General features: G+C 45.0%; 3 protein-coding genes across 4 annotated transcripts; all 3 read right to left on the reverse strand.

The window, feature by feature from the left end:
• Positions 1-1,153: 1,153 nt before the first annotated feature.
• LOC117895194 (histone-lysine N-methyltransferase 2D-like) lies at positions 1,154-2,302 on the reverse strand. Its single transcript, XM_034802679.1, has one exon. The coding sequence runs from the start codon at positions 2,300-2,302 to the stop codon at positions 1,154-1,156; it is 1,149 nt and encodes a 382-aa protein (XP_034658570.1).
• A 1,734-nt stretch (positions 2,303-4,036) lies between these two features.
• LOC117903665 (leucine zipper putative tumor suppressor 2 homolog) lies at positions 4,037-16,628 on the reverse strand. 2 transcript variants are annotated; one of them, XM_034815990.1, is made up of 7 exons: positions 16,272-16,628; positions 6,702-7,320; positions 6,340-6,637; positions 6,166-6,271; positions 5,930-6,089; positions 5,473-5,853; positions 4,037-5,412 (listed from the first exon to the last, which is right to left on the reverse strand). In XM_034815990.1, exons 2-7 carry the CDS (start codon positions 7,302-7,304, stop codon positions 4,639-4,641), a joined length of 2,322 nt encoding a protein of 773 aa, XP_034671881.1. In that variant the 5' UTR covers positions 7,305-7,320; positions 16,272-16,628; the 3' UTR covers positions 4,037-4,638. The 2 variants fall into 2 exon arrangements, with proteins under 2 accessions (XP_034671881.1, XP_034671882.1); XM_034815991.1 differs by having other exon boundaries at positions 4,038-5,412; positions 5,951-6,089; positions 16,272-16,627.
• Positions 16,629-18,756: 2,128 nt separating this feature from the next.
• Positions 18,757-19,743, reverse strand: LOC117903667 (acylphosphatase-1). Its single transcript, XM_034815993.1, has 3 exons — positions 19,239-19,743; positions 18,974-19,176; positions 18,757-18,916 (listed from the first exon to the last, which is right to left on the reverse strand). Exon 1 carries the CDS (start codon positions 19,638-19,640, stop codon positions 19,326-19,328), a length of 315 nt encoding a protein of 104 aa, XP_034671884.1. The 5' UTR covers positions 19,641-19,743; the 3' UTR covers positions 18,757-18,916; positions 18,974-19,176; positions 19,239-19,325.
• Between the last annotated feature and the right edge of the window lie 387 nt (positions 19,744-20,130).

Consider the following 20,130-nt stretch of genomic DNA (forward strand, 5'->3'; position numbering starts at 1 on the left):
CGCAAGCCTTATATTTTTCATATATTTTTTATTCACATCAAGAGCAGAACTTTGAAACGTGGTTAATTAATGCTGATTAAACAAGGTGGCTTCTCCCACGCCCCTTGCAATAATATTACATCCATGTCCTTTGTGTGTGTGTGTGTGTGTGTGTGTGTGGGTTTCCAGATTAACAACTGGATATATTCCCATTTATTCCTGTATCGTATTTCATTGATATATGTATGTTTACTGTACGGTTTAAAGAACACGCACTACATATGTTTTTGAAATGGGTTTTGGGTGTGCTTTAAAGTTCAATAATAATAATTCCATTCCGCTGCTACGCATACCCTATTCTTTTTTTTTTGGTAGAATTTTGGTGTAGAAATTCACACAAAATCGTATTTTAGGAGTGTCTTTTTCAAAACATTTTTTAAAAATTAAAAACCTTGCCATCTTTTCATATAACAAAAAGTCTTTTGGGTACATTTGCATCTATCAATCTCGTATGCATACGAGTATTTCACTTTTCAAAAACTATTTTTTGTTTAGTATATATTTTTGGTGAACAAAAATTCACAAAAAGTTGTTTTCTTTATATAGATTTTTGTCCATTAAACCACAGCTCATTTATTACTTCTTTGAAATAGTTTCAAAACAAAAGGAAAACAACTTATAATCGGGGTTATACCTTCTGCTATTCAAACCACTGCCCCGTAAGTATACAATCTCTTAGATATTCCAAAAAAATAGCCATATTTTCTCATTTTTTTCACTCTCTCTCTCTGTATCTCTTGGTACATCGTACTAAGTACATCGTACGTGTTAGTACGTAGTTTTATGGTGAATAAATTCACAAAAAAAATGTGTATATAGAGTATAGGTTCTTATATTGTATGCCACTTATTCAAACCTTTGCGCACATACATAAATATATATTTTATTCTTCCAAAAAAAACTACTACTTTGTATGCGTTTATAGTGAATATTTTCGCACATGTTTCTCTGCCTTGAATGCGTTTTTTCTTCTGCTTAAAAAAAAAATTCGCATGCATCTCTAGTAGATATTTTCACATACGTTCATTTAGTATTTGTGTACATTTATTGGTTATATATATTTGATATTTTCTTGTTGGTTTATTGTTTGATCCTATGATTCATCATGGAAAAATCACAGAATTTCGGTTGGCCGTGGACCTTTTTTGCCATATCTATCTCTGTATCGGTTGACGTAACCCTTTTTCTTCCAGTTACTGACACCGAGTATGACATCCGTGAGATTTGGCACATTGTGCCAGGACAGAAGCTGCTCGTAGTACTCGATGACCAGATGGGGACACAAAGTGCTGGTCTCCTCATGTGACACCAGATCAATTTGGGAGCATCCCTTCCACTGCATCAAGTGCATGATGTCGCCCAGAGCATCGGTGGCGGCCAGTACCTTGATCGGTTCCAGGCCACGGGCGAAGCCCCTCGGCCCGGCGCTGGGATCCAGAGTGCGCATATACCATGGCTCGTTTACCTCCGATTGGGTTGATACCTGCGGTTGCTCCGACTTTGCCGATATATCCGATTGCTCCGATTTCACCGATACCTTTGACATGCCAGTGGACTTGCGCCTCTTTTCCGGTGGCGGAGAGGCGGGCGTGTCTGATATATCGGAGTACATCGACATGCGAGATAATTTAAGACTATTTTCCGGTGGTGGGGACTCGGGTGAGTCAGATATATCCGAGTACATTGACATTCTAGATAATTTGCGCTTCTTTTCATGTGACTTCCGCCTCTTTTCGGATGATTTACGCTTCTTTTCCGATGACTTACGCCTCTTTTCTGGTGGTGGGGACAGGGGTGACTCCCATGTCGATTTGTCATCCGGGGGAGGGGATAGTGGTGACTCCCATATCGAATTATCCTCCGAGCTACTGATCCTCTTTCCAAGTAGATACGATGTGGAGGTCGACGACGCTGAAGACTTGCGACTCTTTTCTGGGATATTAGACACCGGTGACGATGCGGACTTGCGCTTGAGTATGGGATTGGGATTGGGATTGGGGATCATCGGTTTGGTTATGCCCGATATCGATGGCAATGATGAATTGCGTTTCTTCTGCGGTAGTTTGAATGATTCCGCTGCCGATATCGACGACGAAATCATTGACCATGTCGATTCCGATAATGAAGTGCGTTTCTTCTGTTTAGGCGGCTGCCATGGTGGTGACGGACTTCGCTTCTTTTCCGGTGCTTGTGGTGAGTCCGGTGACGAAAGCTGAGTGCGCAGCTGTTCGGGGGGCTCCGATAACGCCGATGACGATAACATAGACCATGTTGACTCCGACAACGAAGTGCGCCTCTCTTCCGAGGATTTGAATGAGACCGTCGATGTGGATGGAAATGAAGCAAAGCGCTTCTTTTCGTTCGGTTGATATAAGATCGATGACGATGCAAATGATGAGGATGAGGTTGATGTCGATGACGATGACGATGATGATGATGATGTGGTTGAGATGCGCTTCTTTACCGTGACACAAGATGAAACTGATTCTCCAGATGACGATGACGATGACGATGATGACGATGCCGATGAACTACGCTTTCCTAAAACAATCGGCGGATGATTGAATCCCATCTCATCCTCGTATTTACGTAATGCATTGGGGCATTCAAGCACCTCCGCATTCTCCCAAGTATACTCCGGATCCATGCGGCCCAACCACTGTAGCAAATAGTGAATATTTCCTCTTGCCAGACCCTTGTCCGCGACGCTTTTCACCTGAAAACTCCAACTTTTCGGCCGATGATCCCAGCGTTGCATTGGGTGGCAACAGGTGGACGGCCCCTGTTGCGTGGATAAGCTGTGATTTTCCGCTGCACAAAAATGGGATTGTTTAAACTTATATGAGTTTGATTGCGTATCAAAGTTGCGTTTCTCAATCTGTTGCAAAAAATTGACTAAAATCGATAATCGAGTGGGGCAGTATCTTATGGATACATACACCCACACCCACACCCAAGCAAGCATAAATACATGGGAAAGCTATATAGAATCTATGGATTTTTTAGCGCTGATTGATTTGCGTTAACTCTAAAGCTCCAAAGGCATTAGGACCATAGCCGAAAAGGACGAAAAGCTTTCCCAAACAGCCTTGCCGGGCAACCTGCCAGAGCAGCCCAGAGCTTTATTTTCAGGTATACCTACGACGACCCAGTGAAGAAAAATATATTGTTGTAATTATTTTTGCTGACCTGTTTTTGTTATGTTTGTCGCTGTTTCGTTTTGTTAAACTTTAAGTGATAAAATTGCAATTATTTCTCGTGTTCAAGGTATGCAACAGATTGTCCTCCAGTGTGTCAACACTTATTGCACATTTGTTAAAACCGTTTTACACAGCCGGAAACTAATTAGCCAGCAGAGCTCTGCGGCCTGCCATGTTTAACCGTGTGTGCGAGTACTTTTGCAATGCTGCTGGCTGCCTGCTGCTGTTACTGGCAACCCGTGTGCCGTGTCCGTGTGCGCTCCTTGCCACAGATTCTGTGTTGCCACACTCACCCCCAAACCAACATACTTTTGCGGAGCTTTCTTTCATGAAGGGCGCCACATTGTATGCTTGTATCGGTAATTTATTTGAATTTGAATTCATTTTTGGCGCCATCACAGCTGCAATGGTGGCTTGTTTGTTTGGGATTATTTGGGATGTCTCAAGGCGTTATAGAATTGATTTTTCAGCAGTTATTTATTGCCTACACGAAGCTTTAAAACATTTAACTGATTTTCATTTGATTGGCTCTGGGAGAGGTGTTTTGTTCTGTGATAACACAGCAAATACCTGGGCGGAGACATTGCCAAACGTTTCTGAGGGCTGAACTTTAGACAAATAAATGCATTCTTCATTAATCATCATACAAAATATGCACCTTGCATCTTTTATTGCATATAGTACATAAACATTGGATCGATATAGATATATGTTCAAAATATATAAACGATTTTATCTACGCGCATGCGTAATCACAAATGTTGGTGTGTATTTTTTGTTGTTCATTTTATTTAGCATTCTCATCTCTTGTTGCTTTAATTATTTTTGGGTAAATACAATTTAATAAATTAAAAAATACATAGATATATAAAAACAAAAATTAAATATTCATAAAATCGTTTATGCTCTTCTTCTTTTGGAGTAAAATCGATAATCGTGTATTATTTAACGCCGTATGTATCGTTTATCGCTTAGGTTATCGGCTGGTGGCGATAATTGATGGGACCGAATAGGCTCTCAAGGGCTCATATTCGTTCTACCCTCTTGTATTTTGGCTCAACATCGATAATCTTTTATTATGCACCCTCGCTTATGGTTAATCGGATCTGTCGGCTTGCAGCGATAATTGATTGCATTTATCGGAGAGGCGTGGAAGTCATATTTCTGCTAATTATCTATAATGTTCCCAGTATGTACGTTTAGAAATCTAAAAAAGGTGAGTGTCCCCTCGGAAGGGGCCTCAATGGATGCCGCAGCGTGCAAGAGCGAAACTAGAATATTTTTAAGGAAGAACTAGAAAGCATCACTGGCGTTCGGTTACTCCTGGAGCAAGCGAATTGCAGTGCAATGACGAATAGCACCATTTGCTGACTCCCACCGGTTTTTCGGGGAATGATCTTCAGTTCACATCGGTGGCTGTCTCCGCCGGAGCGATAGCTCCAGGGCCCGGCACCGCATTGTCCAGGCAGCGCAGCTTCTGGTACATGTGTATGTAGTGGGCCTGCAGCTGCTTCTGGTAGCCCAAGACCTTGTCCTTTTCGGCGCACCACTGCCGTTTCTCCAGCTCCAGATTGATGCGAAAATCGTCCAGCTTCTCGCGCAGCTTGGCAATATCCTCGGCATACGTGGTGGATTCTTCAATGAGGGTGTCCAGCGTCTGCTGTTGTCCCTGTCCCTGTGCCTGTCCCTGTCCCTGTCCCTGCCCCTGGTCCTGTAGCTGCAGTCGTTGCATGATGGCATCCAGCCGGGGCGGTGGAGCCACCGCCATCTCCAAGGGCACGGAAACGGGAGCTGCTGCCTCTGCAGAGGATGTGTACTTGCGCGTCTTCAGGCAGATCTCATTGAGATTGTCCAGCTGCTGCTTGAGGCGTGTGTACCGGCCGCAGGGCTCCTCCCCGTACTCATGGGCAATGGCCAGATCGGAGAGTTCCTTTCGAAGCTTGGCCAGTTCATTGGTAAGTGCTCCAATCACCTGATCCTTCAGCGCAATGATTTTCTGTAGCTGCTGCAGCTGGTGTTGGTGCTGGTGCTGGTGTTGGTGCTGTTGCTCCTCCTTTGGTTGACTTTGGCTTGTGATTTCGCTGTTGCTGCTGCTGCTGTTGCTGTTGCTGTTGCTGTGGTGGTTGTGGTGCTTAAGGCTGACAATTGCATGATCCTTGACATTGATTTCGATCTAAAAACAAGAAAGGATTAATTACAAATGTAAGGTCTGCATCCTGCTGTGTGGACTCACATGCGCCTCCTTCAGCTGGGTCTTGAGTAAGGCTATCTCCCCATTCCGCTCGCACACCTTCCACTCGCTGTCCTCCAGCTGGGAGCGGAGCATGGCCACCGTCTGGCGCGTGTCCTCGAGCTGCTGGTGCAGCCCCATGGCCGAGGATTGGAGCTGCTGTTCGGACTGCTTCAAGTTCTGATTGCTGCAACGTGTGGCATCCAGCTGCTGTTGCAGCTTATGCACCTGCTCCTGCTGCCGCAGCTTGTGCTGCTTCAACTGGAACTGCTGCAGGGCCAGGAGCTGTTCCATTTTCTTCAGCTTCAGCTGATACTCGCGCTGCTCACGCTCGTAGAAGAGCCTCAGGCGTTGTGTCTCGTGCTCCCAGTAGACTTCCTTGTCCTAGCAACAAGCAACAAGAAAAAGATGGGGCGTGTTAGTGGTGTCGGGTGTGTCTCTGTGGAGCCCTGGCCTTAACCTTTTGTACTTTGAAAATTACTTTCTCATTGTGCTCCATGGCTTGCCGCAGATACGACAGCTCCGAGTCGCGATCCTTGAGTGCTGCCTCCAGTTCCGAGATGCCCGAATCCGATGGCGAGGGCGTCAGATCACTCCCCACCATTGTCCCGCTGCTTTTGCTGCAATTTACAAGATAGTCCCTTTTGGGTTCTACAATCTACACACAATGCGGCGGGGGGGAAATCAATGCCTCACCTGCTGGCTCCGTCTGTCAGACATTCCTCATGGCTGGTGCTGCTGCCACGCTGCAGCAGCCGATGGTTGCGCCGCCTGGCTGCCAAATGCCGCAGATCTGTTGTGCCTGTGAAGGGAAGAGGATTCGTTGAAGAATTCGTTCGCTTCCCTTCCTTCGATGTTGCATTTACTTACTGCCAAACTTTTGTGTTACGGCTGTCGTCGGGAGTGGGGCCAAAGATGGAGTGGATCCATAGCCATATCTTTCCACTGATCCAGAGATCGGTCCGACTTGCTGCTGTTGCTGCTGCTGTTGCAACTGTTGCTGTTGCTGCTGCTGTTGCTGCTGCTGCTGCTGGAGATGGTGCTGCTGCTGCTGCAACTGCTGTTGCTGGTGGCATGCAATGCGATAGTCCGGCTCGAATGGTATTGGCTTGAAGGCAATGGGACGCAGATAGTTTCCAACCGAACCTGAAACACCTCCATTGGTGCTCTAGAAATCAAAATTAAGTTTCAATCAAGGCCTAGCCCCTGAATATCACACAAAAAAGCCTCACCTGCTCAATGGCCTCGCCCATCGATGTTGGTTGCTGTTGCTGTTGTTGCTGCTGTTGCTGTTGCTGTTGCTGCTCGTTAATGGCCAATCGACTTCCTCCGGTAATGGGTGTGGTCCGTCGTGCCACTGATTGCTGCTGATGTGGCAGCAGCATTGCCGGCAGCGACTGTAGCGCCTCCTCCTCGTTTGCGTACCGCTGCTCCTCTCCTCCTCCTCCTCCTCCACCACCGACCACACAGCTTCGACTCAGCTCAAACATTTGCCGGATGTTCTGGAACTTGGAACGCATCTGCATCTGGTGGGGGCCACCATCCGCGTTCCCGTCCCCATCCAGATTGCTGTGACTCCCAAACTTCTGGCTGAGGCGCCTCTGCTCCTGACGCGACTTGAGCGTGCCCGTGTGGAACCCATGGCCATGGGAGAACTGCAGCAACGGTGACTGATGGCTGGGTGTGCTACGTAATGCCAGCGGGGCATTCGTCTCCAGCGATACGCTGCGCTTGTGGCCCCGCTTGCCAGGCCCCATGGACACGACCGGTGGTGTGCCCGGTGGCGGGCAACCCACTGCGTGGACAGGCAGCGCCATGTGTGTGGCAGCGGACATGCTGATTGATCGAGAGCTGTAAAAATGAAGAGAGAGAGAGAGAGAGTCAGTATTCGATGGGAGCATTAGGAAAAGCAGAGAAAGAGAATTGATCGGGTTCACCATTAGCTTGAGAAAATAAGTGTCGGGGTCACCACTCTTAAAAGTACGAGCATATGCTTGGGTTACCATTTACTCCACAAATTAAACTCTTTCTATTGAGTTCTCCATGATCCTTGTTAAATGAAATGCATCGAGACATCGGCATGGTTTAGCTTTACAGATGAAAGTACCCTTTTGGAATTGTCTCCCCTCTTTAGTCTTCACTCTGCTTAAGCACCATTGGCATTAACATTCACCTTGGTTGACCTCCTATTTCGAGATTTATCTTTTCCTAAAACTGTTCCATGACCTTGCGAGACACCATATTGGGAAATGAGAGCTTGAAGCCGAAGAAATGAACAAAAAGCAGGCACCATTTATTCGCAAGTTATGCAGCAACCTGTTCTTAAGTCTTCGCCAAGAAGGATCTAGACGGATCTGAGGAGATCTCTTTCTGCACAGAGCGTGGACTGGTCGTGGTCTTGCCATCGTGTTCCATTTTCGCACGCTCTTCGTTAGCATCGCGAATGCCTGAATGCTCGAATGCTCGAATGCTCGAACGATGATGATGGTCTCTCACATTTGGTGGTCTGCCGGCTGCTGCCATCTGCCTGCTACCCCCCGCTGCCATTAGCCGCAGATTCGATTCGATCTTCTAAGCCAAGCCCAAAGACTTATGCTCTTAACGGTGTATACCGCTTTGCCATAGACATAGACGGGGCACTGGCGCTGGTGCTGGCGCTGGCACTCTGGCACTCTCTGGCACTTTCTCATTTCTTGTCGCACGACCCATATTTTTACAACTATTTCCATCTGTCCATCCACTTGTGTGCTGGCATTCGCGGACTGGAACTCGTCTCAGATCTGGCGCTGGTTTATTAAGACCATCGTTTCGGTGCACTCCACTCCACTCCACTCTGTAAGGTTCTTCCTACTCTGGCAACTAGTTTTTCTGTAGCCCCAGCTCTGCTCAACGCTGCTCTTCGATGCTCTCCGATCTACTGAACTCCTGATCGCAGATTGCCGAACGATTAAGGTTAAGGTCAAGTGCGCGACCCGTGTGAGGGGTCAAATGGGTTTTATTTATTATTGCAAAGCCTGCGATTGGGTAAGGGCGCTAAATGGGGACAAGAGTCAGGGGTTAAGCATTTTGCAGCTCACATTTTATGACATTTTTCATGGGAAAACATTTACCACCTGCCCAGTTTTGTGTCCAGGAAACAGTGGGACGAATAAATCGGATAAAAAAGAGGTATATATTAATTGATGGGTAATATATATCGTGCATTATTTAGCAACCTTTCGCTGTAAAGATTTTGTATGTTAAGGGGAAAATCCCAAGGAAATCAGAGCAGATGCAGCAACAGCTACAGCAGTGCTGCAGTCACAGATAAATGATGGCTGGTGTTCTGGTGTGTGTTCTGTTTCCTGAGTGTTTCCAATCGGAACACTCAGCGATTGTGTTTATCAGTGGAAGAACAGGTTGCATTGATGTTGCTGTTGCTGTTGCTCCACTTACCAGTAGATACGATACCTCACCCCCAACCGTCTGTAAAAGTATCTCGTAGATATAGTTTGTGTGTTTCCTGGACTACCAGTGCGAGCTAGTACGAGGTAGTTCGAGCACGGTTAACTGTTAAACACTTGTATTAAGAGTCAAAACGGTTAGATAACTGTCAATCACATGGCAAAACCATTGAAGCCCATCCGAGAGAGCAGTCGGGAGACGGGAGACAGCAGCAGGTTGTGTGGTTCCATTGTATCGAATGGTTGGTTGGCTTGTCCGCTTTGTATCCGTATCTATTGGCCTGTTAAATGGTCAGCAATCTATTCATTTTCCATGCTCCATGCCCCTATGCGAGAGCTCAAACAAAAGCCGACAATCGGCGACAATTTCCAGCCGAGCAAACGACGATCGACAGACCGTTCGACCGGCCATCGGACAGCGTCGTTAAACTGCCAATGTAATTTATTTACTTCGGACTTGCGAAACACTCTCTCATGAAGCCACACATCCACACACTCCCCATCCTCCAGAGGCACACTGGCACTCCCCACTCCCCACTCCCCACTCCACAGCGTCACTCCCCTTTATGGCAAACACAAATCACATTAGCGGCTAACTGTTAGATTTTTAGCTGCAGAAAGATCTGTTCGTGTACATGTAGCTGCAAAATCTGTATCTGTATGCAGCAACAACAAATTATGAGCCAAAATCGACCGAAAAACCCCTCTTTTTTGTGGAATGGAAACCTGTTCCTTCTCTCGGTGGCTTATGGCCAGTTCTTGATGGTCAAAGCTTTTGGCTGTTGTTGCTTTTTGGCTTTTTTTTACGCTTATTGTTTTGTGTGTTTGAAAGTTTCTATGAATGAAAGTATCTTTTTGTTTTTGTTTTTGTTTCTGTTTCTGTGTCTGATTTTGTGGTTCGAAGGAGAGTCTGGAAATCAAAATAGCAACACAAGATCCGCATCGAAAGAGAATCAATAGAGTGTGAGTGACCCTAAAGAATATCGACAAGAGCGCGCCATAGAGCGGGCGGGAGACAACAAGTATATGCCACGCGGCGTATGAGTAATCTGTGTGTGCGTTGCATATCGTCATCGTCGTTTGGGCCCGGTCCACACTGAACCGAACCGAACCGAACTGAACTGAACGGCTGCGGGACTATTAGCCAATGCCTTTTTCCCACGCTCGCCAGTTGGCAAAGATTTTATATGCATATACTTGTACTGACGGCCAGCCAGTCAGCCGGCGACGACTGCCACTAGCACACTTTACAGTGGTTCAATGCATTCACATATAACAAATATATGGAATGGTCTCCACCGGACGATAAGATACGGAGGCCCCCAAAGGCCCGAATATACAGCGGGGAGATTTACAGAGCGCCAAAGAAGAGCAACAAACTGAGGGGAAATATTTGTTAAACAAACGGAAGGCCCACACAACAACAAAAGTTCGATGAAAATGAATGATGCCGCCAGAAAAATAACCCCAGAAAGGGGGCTGTTATCTAACTGAACCAACTCTTAAATCTGTTATTCTTATCGGAATGCAACCACTTCTGTTTTCTTATCACAGAAAGCCTACCGCTTGACCCCACACAAAATTTGGATGTGAAGGCAATCACGCACTACGAAAATATTTCAACATAAAAAACAACCGATGACATCTGCCGCGTGACATGAAAAATGTAATTGATATTTTTAAGCATTCAAGAACTTGGAGAGATTTTTTATAGAAATTATATCGCCACTCGAAAATGGCACAACTCTTAGGCCACTGTGCAGCAACGCGCATTTCATTCCATTCCATTTGTTGCCTGCGATTTTTGTTTGGTTTTTAGTTTAGAGTTTTGTTTTGTTTTGTTTTGTTTTGTTGAACTTTTTGCCTGTTTGCATTCGAATGCTCGAATATCTCAAATGTCGGAACCGAAGCGTACGACTTGGGCGCTTGGGCGCTGAGCTTTCGGTTATTTATTGTTGATTGTGCATTTTTAATTGAATTCATTTACGAAGTAGACAACGGAGTAGACAGTGGAGCGAAGCGTATAGAGATAATTGCAATCGAAGCTGCAAACGGAATCGAACAGAGAGAGGCAGAGGGAGAGGAAGAGGGAGAGGGAGACAGAGTCCAAATGGTAGGGTATCTCTGAACTTATTTCGGGGGTTTTGGGCCATTGCGCAGTCTCTGTGCCAGAGACGCATTCAACGGCAGCAACGGAAAGCCATTCAACATTTTATAAGCGTGACGAAAGGCTGGAAAACTTTTCTTTTCTCTTTGCTATTATTATTATGATTTTGTCTTTATTTATTTTTCTCGCTTTTTCTTTTAATTCATCGCTTAGCAAATGTTTTTAGTTTTTCATTTTATACGCAAATGCATTTCAGGTTTCGATTTTCGAAATCATATTCACTTTTCTCTCTCTCTCGCACTCCCTTTTCCTCCGTTCGTTGCTTTGGTTTTGTTTCACTTTCGCTTTGCATCATGCAGCGGATCGAAGCGGAATGAGATTGCAAAAGGTCACACAGCGCGAGCTGCGCGCCGCGCTGCATTCAACTGTGACGTCAGGCGTTGGCAGCGTCATGCATTCATGGATTTATGGATGGTTTTATGGGTAGTGGGTAGTGGGGGTACAGATGAGGCAACACCCATGAGCAAACCCACTTTGGAAATATATCGAAGTATTAGGCAAATGGATCGACCCAGCGATTGGGTGGGAAAGAGCTCGACCTTGACGGGGTTGCCCAAGAGCAGGAAATCTTTTTTGACTGCTATTTCGTTATGGTTTTCTTTGGGAAATCTTTGAGTTTGACTGCGATTTCGTCACACTTTGCGTTAGAGAGAAAAATGATTCTAAAATTAGTGTTTAGCTCCCACACTCTCAACAGCCAAGCACTCAACGTTCAGCGCAGTCGTCGACACTCGACAGTCATACACATTCGATATTTATGAAGACCAAACACTCCACTCCTCCACTCCGATCTCCAAGCTGTCTGATGTCTGGAGAGACAATCCCCCATCCGGTGAGTGAAAGGTGCAGTCGCACAGCTCCGAGGAGCGACTGCCTTTGACGGCCAGACCAATTTTTGATGAGAATATTTTTCGGTGGTTGCTCAAGAATCAACTTGGGACCTGCGACTGCAACTGGAACTCCTTGGAGACTGGATGGGGAACGACTGGTTACTTGTTACTGGTGCCTGGTCATTCCTTCCCTTATAAGGCTGCCTTTGGGTTACCTTCCATTCCCATTCCCATTCCCACAATATTTTGTGCCCTTGGGGCTGGCTGGCAATGGCTGGCGGCTGGTGGCTGGATGATGGCATATTTTTCATCAGATTTTGAATTTTCTGCTGATGTTGCAACATCTGTGAAGTGCCAAAGTACACGAGCACTGTGTGCCACAGTTAAATATTGAACTTGTTCTGCAGTTCATTCTATTTTGTCAGTTCCAACAAAACGGTGGAGCGTGACTTATGGGGGGAATGGGTTTGGTTATGGGAATGGTAGCTAGCCCCACATCGATGTGTGCGGACGTGGGAAAGTTCGCCTACGTTTAATGGTTGATCTTTTGGCTAGGATTTGGTCAGAGATCTTACAGCAGGTGGCGGGATGGCTGGCTGGCTGGCTGGCTGGCTGGCCAGCTGCCCCGTAGCCCCCGTTGTGCTTCGATGGATCAGTGAAAGCTTGCATGTGGCATGTGGAATAGCCTGCTCTGCATTTGTAATTGCTGCCACAATCGTTTGCAACAGAGTACCCTTTCTTACAGCAGAGAGTATGAAAACAAAAGAGAAATCCTTTCATTTATGGGAATGTTTTCGTAGCTTTCATTGAAGGGTATCCAACAATTCGCACAACATTGCTGATGTGCTTGTCCGGATATTAGAGCTCGACCTGCGCTGATCCATAGCTTAATTGAGCGAAACCAACCTCTCGATTTGCATGATTCCGACTGTCATTAACATCGCAATGCCTCTTCCCCAAAACACATCTCTCTTTCTCTCTCTTTCTGTCTCTTTTGTAGTTTTATATTGTGTGCCAAACTTGGTAAATAGGCAAAATGTTGGCTTAAATATTTGCCTAACACAAATTCAGTTCAAGAATTTTGAAACATTACGCCAACGCCGATTACCAAAAAGCCAAAAGCCCAGAGACAATGCCAATATTCATTGTAATTTAAGGTCAATGGAATTTTTGTCGGGCCTATGCCGAATATGGAGCACATGAATGAATGTGAAGCGAGAGCGACAGCTCCAAATAACCATTCTTTGGGATCCATTTTGTGCTCTGACTTTGAGCCAAAAACAAAGCCAAACATTATCTATTGTACAACCCGCATTCATTAACAGTTCAGAGGCACTTCAAAGATACATTTTATATATAGATGAATGGATGGATACATGGATTGATGGTCTTGGATTTGAATTGGAATTGTGGATGTGGATGTGGATGTGAATGTGAATGTGAATGTGAATGTGGGTGTGATTGTTTGTGCTTAGCCGCAGCAGCTGCCTCTTCACAGCCCTCTTAGGAGTGATCGCATTTGCCGTTAAAATTTAAAACACTATTAATGAGAGTTATCTCTGGGGTCTCTGGGTAATTGTTGTTTTTTTTTGCAAGCTGTAGCGAGACCCTCGTGCGAGATAGCTGCCGGGGTGGGAGAGCACTGCGGCACATACAAATGGAGTAATTAAATGCACTGCTCGAATGATAAGCGGTGAGACAAACAACTTAATGGAATAGAAGGAAACGGAATGCCTAATGAGTTGGAGATTGCAGAGAGAGATTCTAAAGTCTAAGATGGCAACGAATGGAATTTTTCGTGGAGAAGGACTAGGACCAGGAATGAATGGAATGCAATTTGTAACAAAAGCAGAATTAAACGCTTATGCAGGTGTATTCCTTATAGTTTTGAATATAACAGTAAATACATATATATTTATTTATTAACAAACAATAAAAAGGGCTTTAGGAACGCTCCGACGAGAAGTGCCACAGGACTGGCGCTGATTCACGAGGGATGTGCGCTCTTTTCTACCGTTTGGGTTCACCCTAGGATAACAAGTGATGCCTTAATCTGATTGAATGTCACTCGAAGGCCAACTAAATGCCACTAATCATGACTAATCGAGTGCTCACAGAACAAACGAATGCTTTCAAAGCCATATCTCAGTACATATTGAGTGGATAGATCTACCTATACACACACACAATGTGTATTTCTCGTCGGGGCTCAGCTGGGAAAAGGTTCCGCACTGAAATGATTGGGCTAATTAATAGGTGAAACAAGTCTAAATTGAACTTGTTCACTTGCTTGTCTTCTACTATTTTGCTTTGAACCGACAATTAAGCAAGCGTTTATGTACGTGATTTACGGTGTTTGCATATCAAGTAGTTAACTATTTGTCTGAATAAATAATTATTGGCAGACACCAATGCTTCCTCCATGAACCACTAAAACGTTGAATATTTATTTCAGGTATTTTCTTAGATGATTGCAAAGCCAAAATGACGGAAATATTCATCTGTGATGAGTCGAAAAGAATGATTCTTTAATTCGAAATCAGTCATTTGGCACTTTTCCTTGATCCGCTCTCCGCAATCCACACGATTGCTGAATGGAAGTCAAGTATTCCCCAAGCTGACAAAGTAGTGCCCCACACACCATCATTCCACACTCCACTACACACTTTACACTCCACACTCGGCTGATGATGATGATGATGACCTGGATCTATCGTACGAGTACAAGACAAAGTCAAGTCGAAGTCAACCACTGTCCCACTATCCACTAGCCACCACATACGGAACACCTTATCTTCTTTCACTTGTAAGCTTCACCTACATAAAAAAGGCCAGCCACACCACACCGTCGGACCCACGGAGCCACGGATCCGCGGAGCCTCGGACTCGCGCTGCCAGTAGGAGAGGAGTATCAAAAGTGATCATAAATCTTTATAACCTGTATGGGGAGATTTTCACCAGGTTTTTCGGGCACTCGATGTGGGGTTCTCCTTCTGCCCTGCCCCCCCAGACCCACAGGAGAAAGAGTGTACTCTCGTAAAAAGTGAATTTTTGCCCGCAATCCACAAACCCAGACGAGCGATCCGCTCGCTCCACTTCAGCAGCCTTCAGCCTCCACTTTAGATTACTTTTTTTTTGTTTCGGACTTTGGTTTTGTTTTTCCTTCTCAGATGACTTTTGTACTCTTTTGTTTTTTGTTTTTTTGCGCTCGCACTTGGCCTTAATTGCGGCGCATGCGCGCGCACTTTCAATTCCTTTCGGACTCGGAATCGGTATCAGAGGCGGAGACGGAGACGGAGACGGAGGAGCAGAGAGCGGAGAAACAAAGAAAATAATATAAAACAAAAAATAATAATAATAATCGTGTGGCAAATTGTTGGCAGAGCCAGAAATTAGATTCAAAGCGCGGCAATAATGATGCGGCAGAGAGTCTAATAATAATTTTTCCAGCTACGGTACGGGGGAGGGACAAACCCAAACCGAAAATTGCTCTGAAGCGTACGGAATTGAGGCTTGAGATATGTGGCTTGAGAGGACCAGTCCAGAGGCAGCGGAAAGTTCATGGCTAACAACAAAAATCAAGGAACAAATAAAGTAATGCTAAATACTCTTCCATCGAGGGTATATACATACATACATACATATGCCTAGAGATTTATAAATTTCCTTCGGACTAATTTCCAAGTGTTCACCGAGGGTGATGCTGCACCGAGGGAATTCACGATTTCGCGATTGGATTAATTATTTATTGTAGAGATTTGAGTGTATATAAGAATTGCTCCCCATATTGAGCCCCAAGGCCAAGGCTACCTCGAGCTCCTTCTAGGGTATTCTTCAGGCGCAAAAAAGTGAGCAAACGAATGAATAAAAGAGCTCAAAGACAGAGGAGAGTCACATATTTCTAGAGGCTGACCAGAGCAGCGCGGCAATGTCTCTTTTTTTCTGCTGTTTTTTTATATTTTATCATTTTTCTTTTTCTTTTTTTTAGTTTTGCTTTTTTTTTTTGCTACTTGGACCAACAGGTTCGCTCGTTCGTGGTGGTGGCTCGATGTTGAGAAAAAGTCAAACGGCTCAATAATCGAAGACGGTTCGGGGCTGAAGCTGGAACTGAGGTTTGGTGGTGCTCTGGGGCTGAGGCTGAGACTGGGGCTGAGACTGAGACTGGGGCTGACTCCAACTTCAACTTCAGAGTCCGGATAAATGAGGACAACAACAGCGACAACTTTAATGAGGTTATATCTAGGTATCTGTAGGTATGTTTGATTGTGTGTGTGTCTGTCTGTTTGTGTTCGAATATTTTCGAATGCAATTCCAAAGAAAATCGAAACTCAAAAACCTTAATGTAATGACTTTTTCGCTTACCTCTTCCTCTCCCCTCGTCACCCCTCGTTTTGAGTGCCTTGTAAATAGTTGTTCGAAATTCTTGTTGATGGACTTTTGCTATGTTCTCCAAATAAACAAAGGGCGCAATAAACCCTTAGCTCTGCATGAACTTTGCTCGATTGTTTCACTATTTTTCACACTTACACAACAGCCACAAAAAAAATATCGCTTAGCTATTACAAAAAAAAATTGCGTACAAAAAATTAGGGAAAAACAAAAAGCCGTTGCACGCCAGCGCTTTCAAATTGTATTCCAGAGAGTCTTTTGCGCATACGCAGCGCCGACTTCGACTTGGACTTTCACGTACGAGCGCTCAAAGCAAACTTATCCATGGTGCCCGTGGACCGAGCCAGAGCCAGAGCCGAACCGAACCGAGACGAGCGAGATGCCGGGTGGGTAGCGCAGTCCATGGTATAAATATGAGAGGGTATTCCATCGTGCTCTTCGGTGAAGTAAGCTTTTGGCTAGCCTCTTGGCGTGTAGCTTTGGGAGCGCGCTCGCTGAGATTGTCCATACCTGGCGCAGACGCAGAGAGCAGTAGCTGCGAGAGAGCAGCACTAGCAGTTGCAGAATCACCTGTGAGAGAGCAGCAGCAGCAGCAGCAGCAGCAGCAGCAGCAGCAGCAGCAGCAGCAGTGGGAGAGCGGCAGGCAGCAATAGTAGGAAGAGAGCAGGCGGGCAGCAGTATCACCAGTGGGAGAGCAGCGACTGTGATTCCACGGCAACTGGGATTGCGGCTCCCTCCCATTTTGTGGCTGACGATCGGTGCTGATCGGTTAGCTATTTTGCCGCTACAACACAAGGTGATACCACCCTTTGGGACTGCAATCAGTAATATTAATATATGTACATACATATATAGCTTTATGGGCTTGCCGGTCCTAAAGGGCGTTCCCCTGTTGATGCGCAGGAGAGCTGCTTGTTTGGCGGAAAAATACGGTTTATGGCCCCAGTTCCATTAAAAATTACTTTATTTCATGCTTTACCATGTTTTGTTTTTCGTGATCTGCAAAATTTCTTTGACTTTTACCATGCAGAAACAAGTGCTTTACTTTTCAGCTAAGACATCACTGAAGCGGCAGTCATTGACGCTGATTTGTCCTGCTTGCCAGGGTTGCCACAGCGCAGCAATTACGCAGCTGATTTGACCGCAGCAGCAGCAGCAACAGCGGCGGCCACTACGGGGCTAATTTCCTCTAATTTTGCGGTATTTTCCCATATGGGTTGGACGAGTGAATGGCCAGAGATGGCTACCTGTTGCATGGTTGTTGTAGTTCTCGCAGCAGACACGCGCACCTGTAATGGCCATCCGTCCGCAAATTGACCCATAAAATGGTAACGTTGCTTGGGCCATGATGGATTATCTGTCCATATATCATCGTAGAGACATTATCCGACCACAGTGGCAAAAGAGGCCAGCAGGGGGAACAGAGTGCAACAAGCCTGCAAAATGCGAATACGAGTATCCAGATACATACATACATGTACATACATATGTATATATGTACATACATATGTACAAGAAAGCAATACATAAATAACCATCCATCCAGCAGCATTGCTGCTGCTGCTTTTGCTGCCTTGTATGTTCGTACACCCCTCGATCGTGTCGATCTCATGTCTTCGATTTGCATGCCAAGTAGTCGGGTAGTAGAAGTCGTACTGAAGTATATACAAAGTCTCTATGTACCGGCAGCAGCAGCAGCTGGTTTATGAATCTAAAACATGCGATATCCGATCACAGCGATCGCCACTCCACACAGCACACAGTGCCAGGCAGTCCTCTTCTCAAGGCTGACTCTCCCGCCATTGGATGCCATTAGCTTATTAGTTGCGATTAACCCTAGACTAGCGTATTTTTCTCGTTCGTGGGTCATTCGTTTTCTTAACAGAAAAATACCCAAAACATTGGTTTATTCTCTCAAATAGGTTCTTAGTGATGATCACACTTTTTTATCCCTGTAATGATCCATAGAAAACCCTCAATCATTGCTAGTCAATTACCCATTGTGCACGCTGAAGGAGAGAATTAGGAAAGATCTGCAGATTCGAGGTACTTCAGCCCATAATGATCCATGAATAATCCAATTTCTTTATCCAAGAGTAATTTTAGTTTGTGTAATTTGCAATAACTGGCAACAGTCCTGAAAGGGCCAAATCTCAAGAACCGCCGCTGAGTCTTTACAAAAAAGTCCAGATTGTCTTCCCTCGGCCTGGTTTCTCCTTAAGGAAGTAGTGTGTATCAGTGTGTATTTTCAAGTAGAAATACTCATGGTGAAAACAATAAGTAGAACTAAAGCCTCCCATCAGCGCTCTAAAAAAAGAACAAATCAATTAGAATTTTCTTATGTGACTAACATACATCTAAGGCATACCCAATAGTTTCCTGGATGTTCCTTCAGAGTTCAGAGCAAAAGTACCAACTTTAGACCCAAAGCTCGTCTAAGCATTGGACATCTCACGGATCGTATATAAAGTGTTTTAATTGTTAAGAAAATGGAACACAAACTAATGGTTGCAGCATAACCAGAGGGCAGGTCTGATATTTCCAGATCGTATATTGAACATCGTTTTAACTGGTATTCAGATTAGTGATAACTCGAACTAATTGCTGGAGCAGCGGCTCTGTGAATATTATTTAAAAATATTGTTTTCCGCAGTGGCATATTTCTCGGTACTCACCCTAAGATATTCGTAGATCGTCCAAGGATAACTCAGATCGTGTATAAAGTGTTGTAAATAAAAAAAAATATAACTTATTGTCACAGCATAACCAGGGGGCAGGTTTCACGAGCTTCGAAATGTCAGGGTATTGCATAGTGTGTACTTATTGTAGAATGGTATGGTGCAATGGCTAAAACTTCCACCGAATGTCAGAGCAGCGCCTTGTGACAGGTAAATCAAAGTAAAGTGTCAACAAAAAATCTCCCAAATTCTTAGAACTCACCCCATGAGATGATTCCTGGATGGTTACTCGAAGTCTCTGCAACATATTTCCAAGCTTTTCTTGGTGATTGCCAAGCTTCAATATATCCTACTTTTCCTTCACTTCGAAGGTCTTGTAGGTGTAGTCATCGATGGCCTTGAGGTTCTTGATGACGAACTCCTTGACGGCAGCCACGTATTCGGCGGCCGAAAGGACTAGTTGCTTGAAGGCCTCGATGACACGGCCCTCACCCTGCAGTTGACCCTTGAAGCACTCCTCAGAGACCTGGGTGATGTAGCCGCGCAATCCCAGGATCTTGGCCTGGGCCGCAGCGAACATCTCGAACGCCTCCTTAGGGATTTTTCCCTTGATTTCAAAGTCGCAAGTCATGATCTTCTTGGTATCCTCTTTGGCTTTGGACATCTTACAGGAATTTTGATTATTATTCCAAAATAGAATTTTGGTGGAAAAAAATGTGAAATATAATTTGGAAAAAGCTAAAACTGAAACTAAAACTGATGCTTAGGGCGCTGCTCTCAAACAAGTAATGAGCCGAACAGGTCTGACGTTTTCCTACAGCCTACTTTTCCAAGTGCTTTTCCTACTTTTCAGTTGAGGCCCAAATGAAACAAGTCATGACCTCCTGTGACTCTGACCCTCAAATTCAAGTTCGAGGCAATGGCGGCCAACTATGACAGACGATTATGGCCTGGGCCGCAGAAGATCATAATTCCCAAACAAAATATACACTTTTTAGAGGTCGCACTGTAGATGAGGAAATATTTGTGCATTTAGTAAAGAAAAAATCAAACAAAATAAATATAAAATCACAACTCTGTTTTACATAAGTCTTCGGTGGGGTGGGTGAGGTGCGAGGGCCTGCATCTGTATCTCAGTGGCGATCTCAAAAGCG

The sequence above is a fragment of the Drosophila subobscura genome, chromosome A (genome assembly GCF_008121235.1).
Source record: "Drosophila subobscura isolate 14011-0131.10 chromosome A, UCBerk_Dsub_1.0, whole genome shotgun sequence".
Lineage (NCBI taxonomy): Eukaryota > Metazoa > Arthropoda > Insecta > Diptera > Drosophilidae > Drosophila > Drosophila subobscura.